This window comes from Podarcis muralis, chromosome 9 (genome assembly GCF_964188315.1).
Source record: "Podarcis muralis chromosome 9, rPodMur119.hap1.1, whole genome shotgun sequence".
NCBI classification, from domain to species: Eukaryota; Metazoa; Chordata; class Lepidosauria; order Squamata; family Lacertidae; genus Podarcis; species Podarcis muralis.
Genome location: NC_135663.1, coordinates 60,314,721 through 60,328,821, shown reverse-complemented (window position 1 = coordinate 60,328,821; position 14,101 = coordinate 60,314,721). Strand labels below are relative to the sequence as shown.

Genomic DNA, 14,101 nt, shown 5'->3' with positions numbered 1-14,101 from the left:
GTTCGGCTTCCGAAAAACGTTTGAAAACCGGAACACTCACTTCCAGGTTTTCGATGTTTGGGAACCAAGTACCAAGGCGTTTTGAGAACCAAGGTACCACTGTAGTATACTGCTAATATAAATATCCTTAGGGCAAGACTGCAAATGAAGAGATTGCTTTTGCATATCCAGTGTAGATATGCTCAGTTGACAGTTCATCGTGGAGAAAACTAGAAAATTATATTAGTAAACTATGCACTGATTTAGGAGAGGATATTACCTCTGATAGTTCCTGCCAACCCAGCAGTCTGAAAGCATGCCAAAAAGTGCAAGTAGATAAATAGGTTTGGCTCCGGCGGGAAGGTAAACAGCGTTTCCGTGTTCCGTTGCACCAGAAGCGGCTTACTCATGGTGGCCACATGACCCGGAAAAACTGTCTGCAGACAAACGCCAGCTCCCTTGGCCTGTAAAGCAAGATGAACGCCGCAACCCCAGAGTCGTCTGCGACTGGACTTAACTGCCAGGGGTCCTTTACCTTTACCTTTTTTATTGCCTCTGATAAAAGGGGGATCATGGTATATAATCATCATCATTCCACATAGCCTTTGTGAATCACTACAGCCTTGAAAATGTGTTGTAAGAGACAGCAAGGCAGCCTAGAAGTATTTAAAATAAATAAATATGTAACAGCCACACATTTCAAAATCTCTTTTACTTAATTTCTGGACCTGATATTCTCAAAAGTAAATTTTGATTCATTTAGCTTTAGGTACATGATTTAGCCTACTATAAGGTCTTCCTCTCCTGTATGGATATTGTGTTTGAATCAGATATAGAATATAATGGGAATGAATATATTTATGCTAGACTTGCTGGTGGCTTTTACCAGGACTGCAATTTTTAAATGTAAGGGTTTAATAAACCCTGCTTATAAAGCCTCTCGCATACAGGAGTAATGCTTTTTCTAAGACATCCTTCTCCAGACTGATGCTCCAGATGTTTTAGACAACTATGATGCCATCAGTCCTAGCTATCATGACCAGAGCTGTAGTCAAAACATATGGAGGACACAAGTTTGGTGAAGGCTGCTTGATTTCTGGCTTTAGGAACACGTAACTTGTATACATACACACAAGTTTAATGACAGGCGTAAATTTATGCTCCATCAACATTTCTGGAATTGGATTGCAGCTCTAGTTTCACCACCTGAATAGGTAAATTAGAAACATGCAAGGAAGAAATAAAAGTTAAAGCTACAGTGAATTCCCTTTTAAAGTGAGGAGGGATAGACTTAAATAATTTTGGTTCTCTCTTCCATTTCAGCAGCGGTATAATCCAAGTAGACTATAGGCACAAGATAATTGCTTCTGTGAATTCCAGTTAGTCAACTCCTTTCTTCCTTTTTGTTACTATTTGGTCAAAACATGTTTAGACTAACAGTCCAGTCTGATAGTTTGCCGAAACAAAAAGGAAGACCCAAGTATTTTTATTGTAAAGCAAGTGCATTTCAGAATACAGAAAAACATTCAGGTATTTGACCAACACTGATGAAGCTGAAATTTTTGATTGAAGAAATGTCTTCAGAGGGTGTAAAGATTTTCAGTCTTCCCAAGCATCTCCATACTTATTGACTTTAACTATAAAAGAAGAGGCCAGGAGAAGAGAAACATAGTAATGAAGATTAGGAGAAACAAGGTCTACTGCACTAACAAATGTTTAGAACACTACAGAACCATGTGACAGATCACGTGACCTGACAATTGGCTCAAGCCAACTGAAGATGATCAAAACAGTGCAAGTTTCCACTGCCACCATTGTGAGATGAAATGTGCAAGTAGCAATTCTGGACAGTTACTTTAACTATGGTTTTCTCAGATTTTTAAAGGCAGCATGGTCAGTACAAAACATCTATGTCACCATTATGGTACTGTAGCTATCTGTATATCACAGGATGCAGATATACTTCTGTCAGAACATTTATTTACATGGTTGAGCTAAGCCAACACAAGACTACTGTCACTGTCAAGGTGACCACACAAGCTAATGCAGCTGGGAAAGGGGTAGTGTTTTATCAATCCCAGTCAATTCACTAGTCAACTTCCTTCCACCATATCAGACTAAAAATTCCGCCTTCCATAACATTAACAATTGTGACTTCTTTTGAATTTACGCATTGTTTCATATTATTATTTTCCTGCATGAAAATACAATGCCTGGATGTTCAAAAACTGACCTAGCAAAGTACACTGAAAGAGAGAATAAACTCTTGTTCTTGCATAATGCATTTTCTTCTAAAGGAAAGTTAATTTCACTTCCATTTCATAGCTTTCCCTGTACAGTATTGTTTTTTATCCAATAAACACAGTCTAGAGAGGTTGGTGCCAAGCGCAGCTTCCTTCCAGTAGAATAGTAAACAGAAAAAAACAATGGCATATCCTTCAGAGTTATACTCTGCATGCTTAAGATAGTTTTTTAAAAAATAACCCTGAGAAGCCTTTCCAAAAAGGCTATGTTCAAACATCTGATCTAGATGTTATTCTGGCTTCTTAAGGGCCCACAGATCAGAAAGAGACCTGTAGGCTCACTCCTTTCAACAGAAAGGTTCCCTGGGCTGATGCTCAACTAGTTTTCTCCTAATAGAAGAAATGAAATTTTTCTTGGCTACTGATTCAACAAACAAACTGGAGAGTTGCCGTAATTATATGCTACAGAGATTTCAAATAAAAATACATGGGCAAAAACTTGTCAACTTGCTTGAAAACTGACCCACCCATCAAAGAAAAATGATGGACATGAAAATAAACGAACATTGCTTCTTGTTTACTACTCCTTAGAATATTGGGAGTCCCTAATGGAAAGGCAAGATTAAACATCAAATACTTAAGTTGTTTAACAATTTACCATCTCTCTTTATTGGTTTTTCCTGTGAAGACTTCGATGGAAATTCTGACTTCTGTGTTATTCCTGCCTCATACATCTCTCTATTGCGACTCCTTAATTCATCATACGTGATTCCTTTTCTTTTTGGACGTTCTTCCAGAAACAAAGCAGGTTCTTAAAGGGAAAAGAGGAGAAATCAATGGATAACACACAATACATGTAGATGGAAATGTCTATTTTAAGGGAATGCTTTTGTTTGAAGCAGTCCTCCTGACATTTAACTATGGAATAGTCAGTTTTAGAGTTTTAGATGCACTTTACATACCATTATGTTTTGTGCACATTTAGATTGTCAAAAGTCATCCTCAAAGCACTGTGTTAGATGGGCCATGAATTAGATGAAGTGCCTATTGCTGTACTCTTATTTGTTGTTGTCGGTTTATAAGCTTGAACTTACATCAACTATGGCTTAGCATTACATGCAAATACAGTGGTACCTCGGGTTAAGTCCTTAATTCATTATGGAGGTCCGATCTTAACCTGAAACTGTTCTTAACCTGAAGCACCGCTTTAGCTAATGGGGCCTCCTGCTGCTGCCGCGCCGCCGGAGCACAATTTCTGTTCTCATCCTGAAGCAAAGTTCTTAACCCGAGGTACTATGTCTGGGTTAGTGGAGTCTGTAACCTGAAGCATATGTAACCCAAGGTACCACTGTATATGATGTATACCCAACCACTGTATGTGTGCCTGCCCTACCCAAAAGCTACAGAGCTGTGTGTTAAAAGTGTGGATCAAAACTGAAAGTGCTCACAAGGCCAAGCGGCTCGTTCCGGCCCATTTTTCCAAAGAGCGCCTTTTTTCCAACTCTGCCTGGCAACAGATTATCTGCAAAAGTTGCTCTCCTGCTTTGTAAAGCAGCTGTTGCATAGAGAGGGGAGGGAAATTTAAAATGGTGAAGCCAGAGGAAACTCTGGTGGAGGGCTGTAGCAAATTAAGTTGTCAGACTCGGGTACAGGAGCAAAAAACTAATGCATCTAGTAGGTGGTTCCCTCTGAAGTTTTCCCTTGGGACAGATTAGAGATCTTGGGGCCAAAACAGTCTTAATCTATTCTCAAAATTTAAATGGGTAAAGTTTGATTCCTGCAATGCAGAGGCTACAAGATCCTCAGGGTCCCTTCCAACTCTACAATTCTATGAAATCTGCTCCCCCCCCCAAAAAAAATGACCAGTATTCTCAATGGCAGGCATGTTTTCAAGAAACAGATTGCCAGTGTAACATGAGGCTCCAGCCTTTAAAAAGAACTGGAATGTTCACATCTATAAGTCTGAAAAACACCGAATCCATTCCATTTTTTTGATTAGAGAACAGCTTACTGTATTAATAGAGGTCAAGACAAACACTACCTTGAGGGAAACCATCTGTTATTCCAGAAGGAGAAGATTCATTCATGGTAGAACTAAATGGGACTGGATCATCACTAGAGGGAAAGTCTGTCGCTCCATAATTATCAACATGGTATTTGGAAGTATGTGCTTGTGGTGCTGCTGCTGCTGTTGGAGTACTTTCAAAAGCTAAAGGCACATCTGAAGCTTCTGTTTTTTTAGAGTAATACCTGGAAAGACAAAGACAGTTTTTCAAAATAACTGTACTTTAGTTCTTTTTCAATTTTACACACACACACACACACACACACACACACACAGAGTATGATATAGTGGGTTCCTCTCACCCTATCCAGAATAATAATAAAAAATCTATTATAGTTGGGGCAAACTATTATTAGGATAAACTGATCAGTTATAGCAAAAGAAGAATAAAAATTATTGTTCTGTAGCTTCTGCTACATTTATTATAAAGACGAATTCTTCTTTGGAAAAATATTTAAAATTTCATATTAATTTCCTGCCTTAACCTAAAGCTCTATGCTCTTCTCCTTTTCCTCTCTGCTCTTTGACTTGTAACAGCCATTAAGTAGATGATTTTAAATTAATGTGATACACAGGATTCATTTGGCTTAACACAGGGACGGAGAATCATTTCCACACAGTATAGGCCATATCTTCATCTCTTCCAACCTCTGCAGGCCAACACCGACAGGTGAACAGGATCACACATTTGTCAATCAGGTGAGATCACGCAAGGGTGGGAGGAGATAGTAACCAAGCAGGATTGAACCTCCACCGATCAACTGACATCACCTAATTGACAGGCAAGGTGTCGTTTTGAAAAACAGTCTTGCGGGTCAAACAGGCAATGATCATCCCCTAGGCTGGTAGATTCCTACCCTTGATTTAACTGAATTTTTAGCACTGCCATAATCACAGAGACCTCCACTAAGATTTGCCTGATTTATTCAGAGCTCACAATCTCACACATGCCTTTTTGTGGCCCATAAAGTTCAGAAGCTTCTACACTGTAGAGATCCACACCATGCTTGTCTTGCTTCACAGACCACATTTCAGGTTCCATGTGGCTTCCTGGAGATGCAGAGACTCATGGTGGAGGCATATGCGTAGCAACTAAGTGCCTCTAAATGTTAGCAGGCCAGAGGGAGATCACTTACCAGAGAGGCTAATACCATCACAGAAAACAAACAATGTGGGCTCTGGCCCCCCAAGTTCCAAGTTGACTGCAAAACAGGACATCCACTGTCCATACTAATGAAAGGTTAATGTGGGTCCATCAGCTCAGCACACACAGCAGAGGGCTTTTTTTTTTTACACTGCTGCCGCAAAAATCACAATTATCGGTCTCAGTTTGATTTATTGTGTTTAGCAAGCAGCCATTACACACATCAAAATAGTAATAACAGAAATACTGCTAATAATAGTGGTTTACATTTCTACTCCTCGACCTTTACATGATATATCATTTCCCATTCCTCCTTTAAGTTGGATTACATGAATTTGTAAGGCCTTGGCAAAAAATCTGGATACAAATCATAGTATTAGATTAACACTTACACACAGTTCCGTGTCTTTTGTTAATGAACACTCTTAAATTTTCTCTACTAGATACCAGATCATTTTTAACGCATTCTGCACATTCTATACTTCTAACAGGAAATATAAGGACTGCTTTATTTGACCATGCCTGGCCAAGTGCTGAACTCAATGCATTTCCAGATTACACTGGACAATTTATTTCTAACAAAGTAAGTTTCCAGCCATTATTTACAGAAATATAGGGTGGGGAAAATATGGGCAATACCTGCTTGGAGCAGGCATAGGCAAACTCGGTCCTCCAGATGTTTTGAGACTACAGTTCCCACCATCCCTGACCACTGGTCCTGTTAGCTAGGGATGATGGGAGTTGTAGTCCCAAAACATCTGGAGTTTGCCTATGCCTTGCTTGGAGGGAAGGTGTTACTCAACAGAACTACCCAGCTTAAGCGGGCATGGTTACAGTGATCTGTATCAGCCATTGCCCACAAGAAGTAGATTTATTTGAAATAAACAAGGCGTGTGCATACAGGCTGCAAGATACAAATGTTATAAAGGTAGTATTTGGATTTACTTGAAACATTTAAGTACAGAATGCACACAGCCTTGGCTAATCATATTCCAAAATGAACTGCAAACCAGGTTTGTTCCTCATTTTTCCTTCAGAAAGGAAAATGACTTACCAAATTAAAGTTACACCTCTTCAGGGAGATGATCTAATAATAATGTAAATATATGGTCCAAACTGGGAACTCAAAATCTCTTCTCTCAGAGCCTCAACTGTGTCCCTTCCACCTCTTCTTACCCTGGGGGACCATAAAGTTTGTACTCAGTGTTAACGCTGAGTCATTTTTCACCAAACATGCTCCATTTCTATGGATCTCTTAATCCTTCCTGTTTCCAGTAGCACTTCTTCTACCTTTTATCTTGCTGAATAATATGCTAAGTTTCCAAATTGAGTTAGACTGCGTTCCTCGGGAGCTAATCAAGAATTCTTCCGAGAGAAAAATAGGTAGTGGCAGACAAGCTTCTGTGAACAATGGCGTCCACAATTGCTGTGGCAATTCTGGCAGCCACAAGGATGTACTAAGGGCATTCTAAGATGCAGTTTCAGTCCACCCAGAGCAACAATGGAAGCTCACAATCCTGACTGGCACCCTATTTCAACTAAGACCCTGCAGTAATGTTATGCTTTACAACACACCTTAGAAGCCTCTGCTGCATGCAGGCAGATGCACATGGGTGCATTAGGTGACAAATCCAATCCAAAGGTGTTCCCTGAGTGCAAGGAGTCTAAAAGCTATTGATTCCAATGTGTACATTGTGGGCCCAGCCCACATGTCTTTTATCTTTTGCCAACATAGGTGGGGGTAAAGCACAGGGAAAGCAGCAGGCTAGGCAGTAAAAGGGACACGGGTGGCGCGGTGGGTTAAACCACAGAGCCTAGGACTTGCCGATCAGAAGGTCGGCTGTTCGAATCCCCGCCACGGGGTGAGCTCCCGTTGCTCAGTCTCTGCTCCTGCCAACCTTGCAGTTCGAAAGCACATCAAAGTGCAAGTAGATAAATAGGTACTGCTCCGGTGGGAAGGTAAACGGCGTTTCCGTGCACTGCTCTGGTTCGCCAGAAGCGGCTTAGTCATGCTGGCCACATGATCCGGAAGCTGTACGCCGGCTCCCTCGGCCAATAAAGCGAGATGAGCGCCACAACCCCAGAGTCAGTCACGACTGGACCTAATGGTCAGGGGTCCCTTTACCTTTATGCAGTAAAAAGGAACACTGACGTGGTAAATACATTGAATATTAAAACAACAACGCCACACAAATGAAGCTACAAAAATTCAAGTGCATATAACCAGTGGCGTAGTGTGGGTTGCCAGCGACTGGGGCCGCACGGAGGGAGGGAAACAGAGTACGCGTGCACATTCAACTGCCTAACAGTGTCCACCTCACCCAGCAGATCACAGCCACAGAGATAAGAAGACTTGTTCTGTTATCTGAAGAGGTCACTTCCCAGTTAGCATGAAGCACATAGCTGTACTGAGGCAGCACCTGGTATTGAAATGTTGTGCCCCTTACAACTTTGAACAGGGGCAACTGCCCCTCCCTCACATGCTACACCACTGCATATAACATCTGGAAGTCTATCCTACTTCCTTCCTCCTGTACTTATTTCCCTCCATATTATGCTTACAAGACATACCAGGTATTGAGGGCAGAGGAGAATCAAGCACTGAAGCCAGCAATGTCAGCTGATGGGCAGCAGGACAGGGTTTAACCCTGCACTGGCTGTGTGTCCTGTTCCTAGCGGGGAACAGGATCGCACAGCCAATGTAGCGGGACTTAAAACTTTGCTCATCGGCTGATAAGCAGAGATTAAAGCCTTCTCTTGCAAGTGGCAGCAGAAGGGCTGGAGAGAAGAAGAAGAGGAAGAGTTTGGATTTCATATCCTGCTTTATCACTACCCGAAGGAGTCTCAAAGCGGCTAACATTCTCCTTTCCCTTCCTCCCCCACAACAAACACTCCGTGAGGTGAGTGGGGCTGAGAGACTTCAAAGAAGTGTGACTGGCCCAAGGTCACCCAGCAGCTGCATGTGGAGGAGCGGGGACGCGAACCCGGTTCACCAGATTACGAGTCTACCGCTCTTAACCACTACACCACACTGGCTCTCTTCCCCACCCACTGCTCTGCTGTTACCTGCACCCAGGAGAAGCAGCACTGGGGAGAAGCACTTTAAGTGAGCCCCCAGTCTCATTTCAGCAGCACTTTTCAAAAGTGTCGTTTCAAGCAGCTCACACACTTTGGCAAGCAGGCATTGCTGATGCTTGCAGGTGAATCATGCAAGCTCTGATACTGGAGGCCAAGAAGAGGCTCGCAAAGCCTCCTACCTTCAAGATCAGAGTCTTAAAGGGAAGTGGGAGGAGGCTTAAAAAAGGCTTTTGCCGTTAGAACTTAAGCTTCACCGAAAAGTGCAGATTTTAAAAGAAATACCGTATTGGCCCAAATATAAGCAGCACCTTTAAAATGGGGGGGGGGGGGGGAGAGAGAGAAAGAAAAAATACCCAAATATAAGCCGCTCCATTCCTGGCTGCTCCTGGCTGCATACACTCCTGGCTGCATACCGTAAGGTCACAAATATAAGCTGCACTTTAACTTTTCACAGTCGGAATTTGGGGGGAAAGTGAGGCTTATAGTCAGGCCAATACGGTAATACAAGCAAAAGCAATCTGACCACAACTTTCCCCCTTCCCTTTCTCTTGATAAAACATAAGCAGAATGAGCCACCTAATTTGAAGCAATGTGAAGGGCTACCAATTTCAACGAGAGTTAGGGACTTCCTTAACACCTCTCCCCTTTAAAATCATCAGACCTCTGAAGTGCTTAACTTTGGCTGGTTAGTGCTCAAACAAGTTCTACTTTCCTTCTCTCTGTGTGTTGCTGGAGGGGGGAAATGAACACCAGTGCTCAAGAGTGCTTCAAGTTTTAATATTTAAAGTGAACTTACTTTCCAGAAATTCAGAATTTTGAGCAAATAAAAATTACTTACTCAGGTTGAATAGGTTTATTTTTCCTCAGAGCTTCTCCCAGTGGTGAATTCTCTAGCCTTTTAAGCTTCTCTTGGCATGCCTTCATATAAGAAAACTTTCCACCAATGTAGCCACAAAAGCCAGCAACTTATTATAAAGAAAACCAAAGACTGATTTAAGATATCTGATGCTCTGTCACTTTAAGAAAAATACAGGTATATTTAAATATAAAATATATAAAAACATACAAAAGCCAAATAAAGCTTCAGCTTAGCACTAAAAAAAGAAAGTTCTTAAGTCTACAGTTTTTATCTCTTGTGTTTCCATGGCAACAAGACAAAGGCCTTAAAAAGTGGTCAGGATAAGAAAGTAATCACCAAATACAGTATTTTTTTGCTCCATAAGACACACCAGACCATAAGACGCACTTAGTTTTTGGAGGAGGAAAACAAGAAAAAGAATATTCTGAATACCAGAAGCCAGAACAGCAAGAGGGATCGCTGCGCAGCGAAAGCAGCGATCCCTCTTGCTGTTCTGGCTTCTGGGATAGCTGTGCAGCTTGCATTCACTCCATAAGACGCACACACATTTCCCCTTACTTTTTAGGAGGGGAAAAGTGAGTCTTATAGAGCAAAAAATACGGTACATCAGGCAGAAACTGAGAAAAATGAGGAGTTGTCGATTTAAAAAGAATGGGGAAAGCTGTCAATTTCTTGTTAGCAAATACTTAGTATTTTTCAACTGCTGGCCAACAGGGCAGGGTAGATAAAAATCTATTATTTAATTTAAATAATAATAATCAGATTTTTTGATTTAAACTGGATTTTTTAATTTAAATTGGATTTTTAAAATAAAATGCTTTTGGAGGAAAAATCTTTCTAAAGTTAGTTTTCTATTTAAGTTACATTATAGTCCTAAGGCTAGTCATCAGGAAATAAGGATACATATGTTATAATGTTATTGTTTTAGTTAAATAAATTGTTTAAATTCTTATTAAGGGAATGGTTATTTTTCTCTTTCCAATAAAGTACTGCAGAAAATTTGTCCAAATATAAACAGTAAACTTATTAAAGCTCACAATAATTTCATAATTATCTCTTTATGTATTTCTAATAGTATAACCAAATCATTAGTATTTGATATAAGTGTAAAAACTACTCTGAAAATTTATTATTCCAAAAATGAAACCTTCATCTGGTTGTAAATATTAAGATTATATGAGCAAGAATGAGTCTTTTTGTAAAAAAATGATTTACATCAAATCCACCCTGCAGCAGGGTGACAATTACTTCTGAGGAAGTAAAACCAGGGCTGTAAACATATAAATACTTCCTGCCACTGACTTTGGTGACCACAAAACTCAGTGAGGGTTACTTCTGAGTAGAGATGGATAAGAATGTGCCATAGGTTTCCTCTGAAGCAAAACCTGCTCCAACTCCATCACTAATTTGTTTGTTTGGATCTGTATCTTTGCAAGAGGTGTGCTTTCCTTTACAGTGGTACCTCGGGTTAAGAACTTAAATTTGTTCCGGAGGTCCGTTCTTAACCTGAAACTGTTCTTAACCTGAAGCACCACTTTAGCTAATGGGGCCTCCTGCTGCTGCCGCGCCGCAGGAGCACAATTTCTGTTCTCATCCTGAAGCAAAGTTCTGAACCCGAGGTACTATTTCAGGGTTAGCGGAGTCTGTAACCTGAAGCGTATATAACCTGAAGCGTATGTAACACGAGGTACCACTGTACTTTCCTAAATCACATGCTACTTATCTCTACTTTCATCTCCAGTGAAACCTGCAATTCCCTCAAGATAAATATTTCCTGCAATATGTGCACAGTTGTTACACATTAACTACAATAGATTTAGAGATCTTTACTTAGTGGCTCTCTAAAGAACTTTTTTGGAGGAAGGAAACCTTGTTTTGCCAGGACTCAAAGCATCATTTCAAGATGCCCAAGACTTCCTCATGTAATTCATGTAATCACCATGTCCATTGCACAGCTCTGAAAGGCACAGAGCCTTTTTCATGAAATATGGCGGCGAACCTAAATCTCAGCTGTGAGTAGGATGGTCAGGTGAAAAGGAAAACAGGACTCCTGCATCTTCATTAAAGGTATGCAGAAAAGGGAATTTCAGTCATGACAGGTATCCCTGCTAAAATTTTCTTGTCCATTAAACTATTAAATATGCAGCAGTCCTGTCTGATTTTCCAACTGCGAGCCTTTAACTACAGCTACAAAGTAGTGAAGGGTTAATACTTACATAAAACTTTTGGCAGAGAGCCAAACTTTGAATGTGTTGTAAGAATTCCTACAAATAAAAAAAAAAATGTAAGGAGCAGTAACCATACAAAAATATGAACTGAAACCTGACCTGATAAATGCGTAACCATGATCGACTCAAGGCACTTGGGGTTTCAGTGATTGGTTTACGTTTTTTTCCAACTATACATGTGACCTGAAGGGAACAGTGAAGACCACTGGAAAGCTGTTGTGTGTCAGTTTGAAAATAGTTTTCTAATATTATATTGAAATGCTTTTATTAAAGAAGTTGGGAGACTCCAGTTAAATAACACGGAAAGAGACACACACACACACACACACACACTCTTCGCCAGCTTTTAATATAAGGAAGGAGCTAGATATGTAGATGGCTCCATTCATTTCCACAAAAGCAGAAGATCCGTGTATGCAAAGGAATGTGCAATACTGAATCAGGACAACAGTTTTTAATAGTATTCAGGTATATCATAGCCCAAATGAGCTACATGTTGCAGGTGACTTGAAATATTCTACATACTAAATCAAAGCATAAAGTAACAGATCTCTCTTTTTTTAAGCATTTCCTTCTTTAAAAACTATAAAATCCTGAACCATGGTATAAATTATAGTCTTCCATAAATGCCCAAGTCTTTCTTTGGAACTATCTCTGTTGACTATTTCTGAAGAAAACTGAGTAGCTCAAGTTTCCCCTTACAAGTCTATTATTTTGCAGTTGTCAATGTATGATCTGTGTTTTCAAACACTGGCTCCATAAGCACATGTTGTTAATCCAGGGTTAGATAATACTTTTTCAGCTTGGGAGCCACATTCTGTCATGGGAAACCATTTGGGGACCACAGGCCAAGGGTGGGCGCAGTCAGGGGCCAAAGTGGGTCAAGTAATGGATGCAACTCTTTCCTTTGTACGGTAGGCTACATTCAATAACTCCCCCCCCCTGAAACATATGACTAATCTTTTTCTATAATTAATTCATATATATTATATATGAAAAATATTTCCAAATAGCAGACATCCATATTCAGTCAAAGGTGCTTGAAACTTACCTTTTTTAATTAGTATTTGGGTGACAAGCATGCCAACAGCAGAAAAAGGCAGCGCTGTGAGTAGGAATAGGAGAAAATATGTATTTATATGGAGAATAGAATTGAATATATTTTCCAGATCAAAAACAAATTGTAAGCAAATTAGGGAGAAATTCCCTTTGAGTGCAGTAGGACTTCCTTCTCAGCAGACATGCTTATGATTTGTACAGCACAGAATCCTTTCTAAAGTACACACTGCCAGAAAAAAAAGCTTTGGGTTTTGTTTCATTTTAAGAGAAAGTGCAGCTCAGAACAAACGTGTTTACAGTCGTACCTTGTGACTCGAACGTTTTGGCCCCAAATGCCGCAAACCTGGAACTGAGTGTTCTGGTGTGCAAACATTTTTCAGAAGCTACTGCAGCTTCCAATTGAGTGCAGGAAACTCTTGCAGCCAATCAGAAGCCATGCCTTGGTTTTTTAATGTCAAACAGACTTCCGGAATGGATTCAGTTCAAGAACCAAGGTACGGCTGTATTAGGAAACATGGAACCCCTCAAATATGCTGGCATCATACTTTTTAGAATAAATATAAGCAGCATACAGCCTAAGGCATACTTTAGAAACCCTCCGATTTGTTTGCTTTCAGTTAAGAAGAGCTGCAAGAGATAAATGTAAAATGATTCCTTCCTGCCAAAGAACTATCGCATCTAGATCTCAGTATTTTGGTTTTTTTATTAGCTTTCACAGCATCGAAGATTTATTAAGAAATGTAAACTGAATATTATCCTGGTTCGGGGTTGCAGGAATTAGTACCCTATCCACCAGTATGAACGCCAGCACAACTGCAATGGCAAGTCACAGTTGCTAGAGACAGCAAAGCAACTGGGCAGCAACATTGCTACAGTGGCACTATCCCAGCATACTCAGTAATGGACAGAATACTGGAAGTAAGAAACCAGAGTTCAAATTCCTCCCCAGCCAGGAAGCATACTAGATGACTTTAGGTTAGTCACTCTCTCTTTCTCTCTTAAGAGTTATTTTAAGGATAAACTGAGTAACCCTATTTTGTACTCAACTTCTTTTTAAAAACGTGGGATACAAGTACAGTCGTATCTTGGATCCCGAATGCCTTGCAAGTCGAACATTTTGGCTCTCGAACACCGCAAACCCGGACATGCGAAACATGCAAACATTCCAGTTTGCGAACGTTCTTTGGAGCTTCCTGCAGCCAATGGGAAGATGCGCCTTCGTTTCCAAACATTTGGAAGTCAAACGGACATCCAGAACAGATTCCGTTCGACTTTCAAAGTACCACTGTAAGACCTACAAATAAGGTGTGAACAAATAACAAATAAGGATGCCACAGAAAATAAAATATTGATATTACCTGGAGAATTCTGTCCCAATGTCCTCTCGAGATACTGAGCACAAGCGATTCCCGGGCATATCTATCAGACTTTATTCACCCAAGTGGC

At 40.4% G+C, this 14,101-nt stretch overlaps 1 protein-coding gene across 1 annotated transcript; it reads right to left on the bottom strand.

The window, feature by feature from the left end:
• Positions 1-1,449: 1,449 nt before the first annotated feature.
• OCIAD1 (OCIA domain containing 1) lies at positions 1,450-12,773 on the bottom strand. The gene is made up of 6 exons (XM_077934366.1): positions 12,648-12,773; positions 11,585-11,632; positions 9,348-9,474; positions 4,264-4,472; positions 2,881-3,033; positions 1,450-1,616 (listed from the first exon to the last, which is right to left on the bottom strand). Exons 1-6 carry the CDS (start codon positions 12,676-12,678, stop codon positions 1,579-1,581), a joined length of 606 nt encoding a protein of 201 aa, XP_077790492.1. The 5' UTR covers positions 12,679-12,773; the 3' UTR covers positions 1,450-1,578.
• Positions 12,774-14,101: the final 1,328 nt, after the last annotated feature.